At 53.3% G+C, this 10192-nt stretch overlaps 1 protein-coding gene across 2 annotated transcripts in view; it reads right to left on the minus strand.

Moving 5' to 3' along the window:
- Window positions 1-9589, minus strand: part of RXRA (retinoid X receptor alpha) — a 179223-nt gene extending 169634 nt beyond the window's left edge. For both annotated transcript variants that reach the window (XM_056860276.1, XM_056860275.1), the window contains exon 1: window positions 9534-9589. In XM_056860276.1, the coding sequence (XP_056716254.1) occupies window positions 9534-9561 (28 nt within the window). In that variant the 5' untranslated portion in view covers window positions 9562-9589. The remainder of the gene's footprint in view (window positions 1-9533) is intronic.
- Window positions 9590-10192: the final 603 nt, after the last annotated feature.

The following is a 10192-nucleotide window of genomic DNA, read 5'->3' on the forward strand; positions in this document are numbered from 1 at the left end:
AAAGACCCGAAGTTATCAGAGGGGTGACGGCGAGCAAAACAGCCATGCATAAAAGACCACTGGCATATAACAGGAGAAAGGAAGCACTCCTGTTTAAGGGAGATGAGATTGGAAGAGAGAGGAAGCAACTGCTCTGAGGTTCCAGAGTGAGTTTCAGAGACACATCAGTGCTCCTCCACACTCAGCATCTTCTTGAGAGAGCATCTGAGAACAAACTGGCAGCTGCTTCCTTTTGCCACCTTCACAAGTTTGGGTTTTGTTGGCTCCTGACCAAGGACCAATGTGGATATAAACGGGAAGGGAGGCAATTCAAGAACTGTGTGGACTAGGAACATTACAGGATTTTGCAAGGCTGACTGTCTCGCTTTGAACTCAGAGAGGTTTCTTCCCGTTTTCTCTATGTTTTATACCCCAACACAAGTCCCCTCTCCCGGGTGAGAGTAAGCAGAGGCCTAGCAATCGCCTGGCTTTTTGTTCCTGAGATTCCTTCACATCCCCGCCCCATCTGCCCAAAAGGCACCATGAGGGGGAAGGGCGAGTCATAAAAAGCAGCAAACAGATAGGAAACCCATTACCACTTTACTGGCCCCAAAGATCAGGGCTGCCCCGGTAACCTGAGGGCCATTCAAACACAAGACAGAAGGGTCACGGCTGGAAGGCCCAAATTCAAAACATCCAAGCCAAGGACAGAAAGGAAACCTGGGCGGCGACGGGGGAGGGGCAAACTTGGTGTTGTCTGTTCCTCTTTGCATGTCTGAAAGCCCAGCAAACAAGCAAATACATCCAACTTATGGCAACCTGGTAGGGGTTTCAAGGCAAGAGATGAATAGAGGTGGTATGCAATTGCCTGCCTCTGAATAGCATCCCTGGGCTTCCTTGGACTTTCCCATCCAAGTACTAAACGTTGCTGACGCTGCTGACACTCGGACCCAGAAGGTGCCCCTAACAGGGTTTGTGTCCTTCCAACCACAAAGCACGCCCGGATCAGCCAGCCTTCTCTGAGGAGCGGCAATTTGGGCTTCAGGAGACAATTCCATTACCACCTCCATCTGGAAGTCCCGGCTAGTGAACTGCGCAGAGGCAAAGCAGGCTGCCTGCCCTGAGGGCCAGGGCTTTGGCCTCCTAGGAATGCGGCGTTATTTCTCACAGCACATTCGCCATTCATTCAAGTCACTCAAGTGCGCCCCAACACACCACCAAGTAGGCCAAGGAAGATGAGGGTTACAGCATGCGCAAAGGGCTACTACTGCATGAGATGTCAGAGCGTGCTAGGAGCTGCACAGAACACCAGCACAGGGTTGCCAACCTCCAGGGTGGGCTGGAGATCCCCCAGAATTACAATTTATTTCCAGTTCTCCTGGAGGAAATGGCTCCTTTGGAGGGGGGACTTCATGGCATTATACCCCACTGAGGTCCCTCCCCTCCCCAACCCTCCCCTCCTCAGACTCCACCCTGAAATCTCCAGGAATTTCCCAATTCAGAGTTGGTGATTGTAGGCAGGCCTGCCCAGAGTACTTCAGAATCTGCACTTTAACCATTTATAGACAGCAGGCGCAGAACCAATACAATCAACAAAAACTCAGATCCATTTCAACAGTTTTAATTAATTTGGATTTTATCCTATTGTGACCCAAAGTCTTAGTATAGATTACAACCTGAATGCAAGATCTCAGAAAAATCCATCTGTTCCAGATCACCTTGAGAAGTGCCACTCCATATGTACAAATACCAGAAGGTCACGGGGTAATGTCAGGCTGCTATCTCGGTTTCGTTATTGCCTCTGTCTCTGCGCTGTATTGTCTGCCCCCCAAGGTCGCATACCTAGGCCTGGGAACTCAGCTCCTCGGAAACTGTATTCAGCCTGTGCGTGTAATCTCCCGCCTTTCCTGCCTTATAATATCTCCCAGCTAGTGAGCCTCTCATAGCTGTCATTTTATTCGTTTGCACTGTATGCCTATTTGACCAGTAAAAGCCATCTGTTTGGACTCTATATGACTTTGTGGTGATTTCTGGTTCTGTGGGCCAAGGGCTGACAGGTGGCTACATTTGACAGGGCCCCACATCTGACAGGGCCCCAGCACTGGGATTCTCTCTTCCAATACTGATTGATTCGTTCATTTGTTTATTTATTGAAAACATTTATTAGCTGCCTTTCTTCTTTATAGCAGCTTACAGCATAGATAAAACACAAAAAATAAAATACATTAACAACCTAAAAAACAAAATTTGGTTTGGGTAGGTCTGGCACCTCCCATTCTGCTTTCAAGAAGCTGGTTAAAATCCTTCCTTTTAACTCTGTAAGCATGTTTAGAAAGTCAGCTTCTAGTTTTATTGAAAGATATGTTGGAAGTATTTTTTTGCTGAAAGGCAAATGGATGGATGGATGGATGGATGGATGGATGGATGGATGGATGGATGGATGGATGGATGGACTGACTGACTTCCAACATTTTCAATTACACAAAGATATCTAGAAGCAAGTGGGGAATTCCCAACTTTATACAGTGAGTATAAAGAAGAGAGATGTCTCTGGTCCAAGGTCAGCTGGCCTGGGAGGAAAAGGCAGGGTGTTTAAAGTTTCATTTTGCATCCAAGTTGTTCAGATTCGGTGCCAAATCTCCTCTAAACTCTCTCTGGCCAATGACCTCCAAGAAGGGAAGGGATGACTGACCCCCACGGCTTTTGAACTCCATCCCAGCACTGGAGCTATCCTTCAAAGGGGCAGCTGTGTTAGTCTGTTGCAGTAAGAATAAGAATAAGGCTGCAATCCTGAAGGGGGGACGAAGCTCCTTAGGAGCCAGCGTGACCCTGCGCTGGTGTAAGTGCCCCTTTAACCTGGGATAGGGGGCACTTATGCCATCCTGAGGGCAAACACGCCAATGTTGGGGAGCCATGGAACTGCACCAGCCACCGCCACCACCAGTCACGCCGGCAAGAAATTCCTGGAAGGGAAAGCCCATGCCGGTGGGGGGCATTCCTGGGGACGGAGCTGCCTTTAGCTGCCTAACCCCCTTTCACCCCAAGAATGTGCCCTTGTGCTGCTGCATTATTACGCCACCTTTTTTGGTGGCACAGCTTCACTGCAGTCAATGGAGACATTTTCTAGTTTTTTATTTTTAAAATGTTTTAAATTTCTTTTCAGTGGCCGGGAAGCCTCTGTGGAGGCTGCGCTACTCCTGGCCACTGCCTAACTGCCCCCACCTTTAGGAATGGGCTGTCCAAATAAGAATAAGCATAAGAATTAGAATAAGACTGGTGGTACTTTAAACTCTAGGACAAGTGACATCACAATCTTGCAAGAGAGTTTGCTGAGAGGCAGCGTGGTGTAGTGGTTAAGAGTGTTGGACTAGGATCTAGGAGAAGCAGGTTCGAATCTTCACTCTGCCACAGAAGCTTGCTGGGTGACCCTGAGCCAGTCACATGCTCTCGGCCTAACCTACCTTGCAGGGTTGTTGTGATAATAAAACAGAGGAGAGGAGAACGATGTAAGCTGCTTTGGGTCCCCATTGGGGAGAAAGGCGGGGTGTAAATGAAGTAAGTAAATAAATAAACAAGTGCCCCCATCTTCTGTGGTGACCAGCCTGCCAAGCAATCCACTGTGTCTGGCTGAGGGTTTGGGGCATTTCTAGGGTGCCCACAAGCACACAGTTTCTGCCAGGTTCTGCCCTGGTGGGGTCCCTGTGAACATACCCCAACACTCCTCATAGCTGGTAGGGAAGGAAGCTTCTCTGTCATTACCCAAGAATCCCTGATAAACTTTCAAGGAATTGTGAGCCTTCTCTGGAACATTACAAAACCATGGATTTTAATGGTAAGGGTTTTTTCCCTTGTGTTTTAAACATTTTAGACTTCTAAACAAAAGCAAAACCATATAAAAGCCACAGCCCAGTACCACCAAGGCAAGAACCACAATCAGCTACTGACTCAGCAACACAATCAAAGAGGGAAATGTATGAATTTCCATTACAACCATTCGCAAAGGCTGGGGGGGGGGCTCCTAGCTTGGTGCCCCTCCCCCCCGCCTTCTGTGTCCCCCCCAGCCAGGAAGCGACAACTGGCTATTTATCCTCATTGGCCAAGAACGTCATGTGACTGGGAGCTTTTGCAAACACAGGCCTTTGCGTGGTGCCACCAGCTGGTTTCTCCCCTTGGGAAGGGCGCTGAGAGAGGTCCCAACCCACAGGCCCTCGTCCCCCAAACACTCTTTGAGGGAAAGTTTTGCAAAAAAAGAAAAAAAGCCAAATTTCATCTCTCTCCTCCACATATTCACAGCTTGGCAGTAGAACAGCCAAGGGCTTCATCACTGCAAAGATGTGTTGATTCTGCCTTGACTTTGTTTCTTATTCTTCCTCTTTGCACAGGCGCACAACACCAAGAGCCACATCTGCAAGGGCTAACCAACACTTTGGGACTCTCTCAGTCAAAGATTGCTGGCCACATAATAAGGCCAAAGGCCAGCCGGCCTGGTGTAGTGGTTAAGAGCGGTGGTTTGGAGTGGTGGACTCTGATCTGGAGAACTGGGTTTGATTCCCCGCTCCTCCACATGAGCAGCAGAGGCTAATCTGGTGAACCAGGCTGGTTTCCCCACTCCTCCACATGAAGCTAGCTGGGCTAGTCACCATTCTCTCCGAACTCTCTCAACCCCACCTGCCTCACAGGATGTCTGTTGTGGGGAGAGGAAGGTGACTGTAAGCCAGTTTGATTTTGCCTTAAGTGGTAGAGAAAGTCGGCATATGAAAACCAACTCTTCTTCTTTCTTGGGAAGAACTTTTGCTACAGCTCATAGCAGGCGAGAATCCCTCGAACGCCACCTACTGCAAGTTTCTAGCCCTCCTAAAAACATGGTGTAAATGCAATAAAGCATATCATACTGATGCGCTTGTCAGGAAGCTGGAATTGGCTGCAGCTCCTACCAAATGTGCATCAGGTGTCAACTGTGTGAAAGGGCCCCAAAAGGTCCTACTTCCAACCAGGTAAAGACTTTTTTGCTTCATTTGGCATTCCCTCAATGATCCCGCCTTCCTAACCAAGGTTTTGCATGTATTCTAATTCTGTTTTTTAACTCTTGTTAAAATTATTTTAATGATATATATGGGGGGAATTGATCCTCATGGTTTTGTAATGTAATGTTAGTTTTAAATTGTATATGGGAGGGAATCATAGCTAGGGCACCATCTCTTCAGTTAGATTAGGTTTTAAGATTTTAATAGTAATGACTGTGTGTGTTTTTACTTTTTTATCATTACTTTTATTAGACATTTGTTTTTATATTTCATATCCTTGTTTATTATTGATTACCTTATGTGTTGCGGACAAAAACAGCCCTCTCCCCTATTTCCCCTTTTCACGGTGAAAAGCAATACGCTCTGTACAAAACGAGAAAGAGCTCTGTTCAAGACAGGGATGGTCAGATAAGGTCTCCTTCCTGGCCACAAATCACACCAGGGTCCTAGCCAGCTGCTAACTGCTTACGCCTGTCTCAGGAAGGTTTTGCTGATCAGGCCCCCAAGACCCCTCCCCCCACCTTCCTATCTGACCCTCCGAGCAGAGTTATAGGCCTGGCATTTCAGGGCTTCGAAACCATGTTGTTTCAAGGACCCAGTTAGAAAAGAGCCAGCCTCCAGATTCTGCCAGGCTCCACCAAGGGCTGCCAGGTAGTATCCTGGCTGAATCCTCCTAGGGGCTAAATTTTTAATTTGCTAACCACCCCCCCAGCACAACTTCCCTCCCCTTGACCCCACTCATCAATTGTTGGACTACAGTTGCTGTGCTCACCCAGACCTCTCAAGCAAAATATTTCCATCTACAAATGCTCCAGCCCCGCACCAAATGTGGAAGGGCCAGAGAACAAGTCCCTCTTGTTCTCCTCTCCGCCCTCACCCCTCCACACCTCCCCAAGGATTCGGGGAGAATCCTTATGCATGCTGAAATAAATTGTGCTGGTCTTTATGGTACCCCTGGACTCCTGTTTCATTTTGGGCCAACAGTCAGCAAAACGGAAATCACATCCACCCTCTGTTTTGCTGTAACACAAGAAACTGTCCACAAGATACCTACAAAACAAAACTAAACACCCCAGAGCATTTTGGAGCAGAACCCTTCCTATTTACTGCTCCTCATGATGGTTAGGGACTTAACCCTTCCATCCCTTCATTCTTTGTGTTGACAGCTCATTCTGGATTAGTTGCAATATGTAGGATTCCTCCATGATGTCACAGAAGGTGAGCCAATGGCTAGAGACAGTCCACAGGATGGCCAGCAGAACCTTCCCACTTACTCTCTTTGAAGCTAAACACAGAAATGTGTGTTCTGTTTTCCAATCTCTCGCTCTAGTCTCTAGCCACAATAAGTTACCTGGGATGTCACTAACATCCTTAACCTGTGGTCAGGACCTAGATCTAGGTGGGGCTTCACAGTAAATCCCGCCCCCTGCCCATTTTCAGAAAAACTGAGCATCAGGAAAATATGGTGTCACTGTGAAGAACTGTTCATTCATTATCCGGAGCTATTCCTCCCGCGCGCGCACACACACACACACACTCAAGGGAGTCACACATTGTCGACATGCCAACACTTTGGGGATCTCCACTGCAGCCAGATCCATGAGGATCAGGGCTTCTTTCAAACCTGTTTAGGATTCAATGCTGCTGCTTTTAAGAACTATGAGCTCCTAGTTGGCTTTGTGCTCACGCCCAGTGAGAAGCAGCCGAAGGGGTGGGGTGGGGTGCCCAAAAGGGATCTCAGGGTGATGATTTTCAGTTGGAGGCCTTCTGGCTATTAGGATTGTATTTTATTCCTTAATTCTCCCACCCCAATACCTGTTTCCATATTTAAGAATTTAATGTCACCTAGTATTTATGTGAGATATAATCTCTACCCAAGTGCCGGTTGGGGCCATTACACCCCCTGTCTCCTAACAGTCTGAAACACGCCAGCACAGCCAAGAACCAGAATCCAGGGTGCAGCCCTGCTGGTGAAGGGGCGGGGTGGGCGCTCACTGTCTGCCCCCCACCACAGCAGACCAGGAGGTCTTTTCCTGCTGCTCTATAAGCAGAAGCCTGAGGGGAGGCAGCCCCTTCCCCCCACCCCCAGCTTCACAGAGGCAGCTTCCAGCCCTGTGGGGAAGGCAAAGGTGGAAGCCATTCCCAAAAGACAGCTACACTTTGCTGTTTCTGGTTGTCTCGTAAATGGTAAAATTGTCAGCTGCTCAGGATGTGTTGAGAAAAAGGCGGTAAATAAATGCATTCAATATATGGTTGCCACGCCCACTGTCTGACGGGCGGGGTGAACTACCATGGTGCTTGGAGGTGGGCCCACAGGGGAAGCCAAATCTGCACCCCCCACATATTGCTGACCCTTGCAAGAGTGGCGGTGGCGGGGGGGGGGGAACCTTTGCACCATACAGGGCAGGGGGATGACCTTTGCTGTCACCAATGAGTGCTCCCCAGTTCTGTCACACAAAGGGGGTGGGGAAGAAGCTTAGTCTAGGCTAAGGTTTGCACAGCACAAGGCAGGAGTCAGCTGGATCCTTTTGGCACCTCGGGCAGGTACTTTCTTCCCCAGGAAAGCAGGAGGTTGGCAGGCGGGCATCCCCAGGGTTGAGGTGCAAAGAGAACTGGAACCCAGCTGCTGCCCCCGACCCCTTTCAGGCTGCGCCCGAGACGCCAGGCCCAGCCAGAGTGCGTGCACTGGACAAGGCCTCCCCACATGCAGAATGCACCTTGCCCAAAATAATAACCCCAATGAGGCTCCATGTAGCACTTTGGAATGCCGAGCACCCTCCAACCAGCACCCTGCGAGGCGGGCCACCACCAGCACCATAGGAACCTCCGGGCTTGTTATTCCTCCAGTGCGCTTGGCATACCCAGTACTCCTAAATTGTTTGGAAACCCAAGGTGACGGGGGAGGGCTGGCAAAGGTGGCACAAGGGCAGTAGGGCTCAGTTTAAGGGGGGAGGAGGGCCGAGCGAAGGTGGGGTCGGAAGAGCCCCCCTCTTGCGGCACACTCCCACCCTCCGACCGGGCCGGCTGCTGGCCACTTCCCAGGCGTTGGTGAAGTCAGTCTGCGGTGTATCTAGAAACAGAGCCTGGCAAAGGGCACTTGGGCACCGGAGGGCGGCCGCACCAGGGCCTCCCAACTGCTGAACCAGCAGGCAGAGCCGCAAGAGGCACGAGCAGGCGGAGAGCGGAGGGAGGCCCGGCAAGACGGGGCTTGACGCACCCTGCAACGCTGGCAACACACACACACGCACACACGCACGCAGGTGGCAATTACGGGGAGAGCACAGGGGGCAGGCTGGGGAATCCCCACTCATGGGACACACACACACACACACACACCCGGACTCTGAGCGCCCACCCTCGGGCTGCACAGGGGCTCGCGCTCTCATTCCCGGGGGAGGGGCTTTTTTATATATATATATATATATATATATATATATATATATATATATATATATATATATATATATATATATATATATATATATATATATATATATATATATATATATAATTTTTTTTATTTTCATAATAAACACAAAAAAAGAAAAAGAAAAAAGAAAAGAAAAGCCGGGGGAGGGGCTTTGAAGGGGTTTTCCCAAGGGTGCGGAGGGGCGCGGCGTCAGGACCCGCACCGGCGTCCCCGGGGAGACCCCGCCAGGCAGGAGGCGCCCCCACGCCGCCCCCCGTTCGCGCCACTCAGACCCCCACCGCGCAGGCAAGGCGCCGCTCCGCTCGGGACGGGGGGCGAGGGGGGGCGAGGGGCGGCGGCGGGGGGGGGGAGACACACCACTCCCCGCCCGCGGGGGAAGTTTCTGGCCGGCGGGCTCCACTTTCCGCCCGGCTCAACGGCGCGGTCCCCGCCGGAGTTGCGCCATCCCGGGCTGGCCGGAGCGGGTCCAGCGCTGCCCGCCGGTCGCACCCGGAGCCCCCCGCCCCGCCCCCCGCCTGCAGCCCCGCGCCCACTTCCCCAGGCGAGAGGCAACGGAGCCCGGACCCCCAGCCCAGGACAGGGGCCGCTCCGGGGATCCGACCACGACGCCCCCCCACCCCCACCCCCACCCCACCGAACTGCAAAATCTGCAAACTTCAAAGGCGCGACGAAGCCTGGTTTTTATTTGTATGCGAAAAGGGGGGAAACCCCTCCGCCGCCCCCTGCCCCCCGCCCCCCTCGGCCCGGCCGGGCTAGTCGGCGACAATGAAAGGGGGGCGCCCCCCCCCCCTCCTGCCTGCCTCCAAAGGGGGCTTTCGCTCCCCGCCCCCTCCCGCGCGCCGCCCCCGCGGGGATCCAAGATCGGCCGGGCCATAAAGACACTTTTTCTCTCCTCCCCGCCCCCCCCCCACGCTCGCTTCTCCTGGCTCCTTCCTGGCCCCCCCTCCCCCTCCCCCCCGCCTGTAGTTTTGTGCCTGTCTATCACCATCCAGCACCGTCGCTTTGCATTTCTGAAAAGCCCCCCCCCCGCCACCCCCACCCCCACCCCGCGCCCCTCCGCTGGAGAAGAAAAGCAGGCCTTTGGCCGAAGCCGAACTCACCCAGGGGCAGGAAGTGTTTGGTGTCCATCTCCGCCGCTTAACTCATGCCCGAGAGGCCGCTGGTGAAGAGCGGCGGCGGGAAGGGGGGGGGGGCAGGGGGCAGGAGCCCGCACGGCTCGCGGCACGCAACGAAAATGGGGAGGGGGGGGAGACCCTCAAAGCCCGGGGAAGGCGGGGGGCCGAGGGAAGGAGGGGGGGGGGTCTTGACAGATTCCCTAGCCTTTCTGCTCCGGCTGGGGGTCCTCTCGCCTTCTTGCCCCCCCCCTCCTGGGGGGGGATCTCCGTCGGGCAAGGCCCCCCCTCCCCGGCAGAAGCGAGGAGCAAACCCGGCGGCGCCAGGCCGAGGCGAAGGGAGTTGTGGCAAACTCGCCCGGCAATGCAACTCCGGGGCTGGTGCGTGCCTGCGCGGCGCGTGTGCGCGGCCCCCCCCCCCGCCCCCTGGCCCCCCCACCCGCCGGCCCGCCCGCCTGCCCGCCCGCCGGCCCCGCCGCCGCCGCCGCCGCCTGCCTTCCCCCCTCCCAGCGACGCGAGCTGCGATTGCAGAAGGGCCCGGGCAAGGGGGAGCCCGACGGCCCACCGGGCAGCAGCGACGGCCCGGCCATTGTCCGGCGGGCAGCGGGCAGCGGCGGGGCTGGGCTGGGCGGGCGCTCCTTGCCCGG

Source organism: Euleptes europaea, chromosome 14, assembly GCF_029931775.1.
Source record: "Euleptes europaea isolate rEulEur1 chromosome 14, rEulEur1.hap1, whole genome shotgun sequence".
Classification (NCBI taxonomy): domain Eukaryota; kingdom Metazoa; phylum Chordata; class Lepidosauria; order Squamata; family Sphaerodactylidae; genus Euleptes; species Euleptes europaea.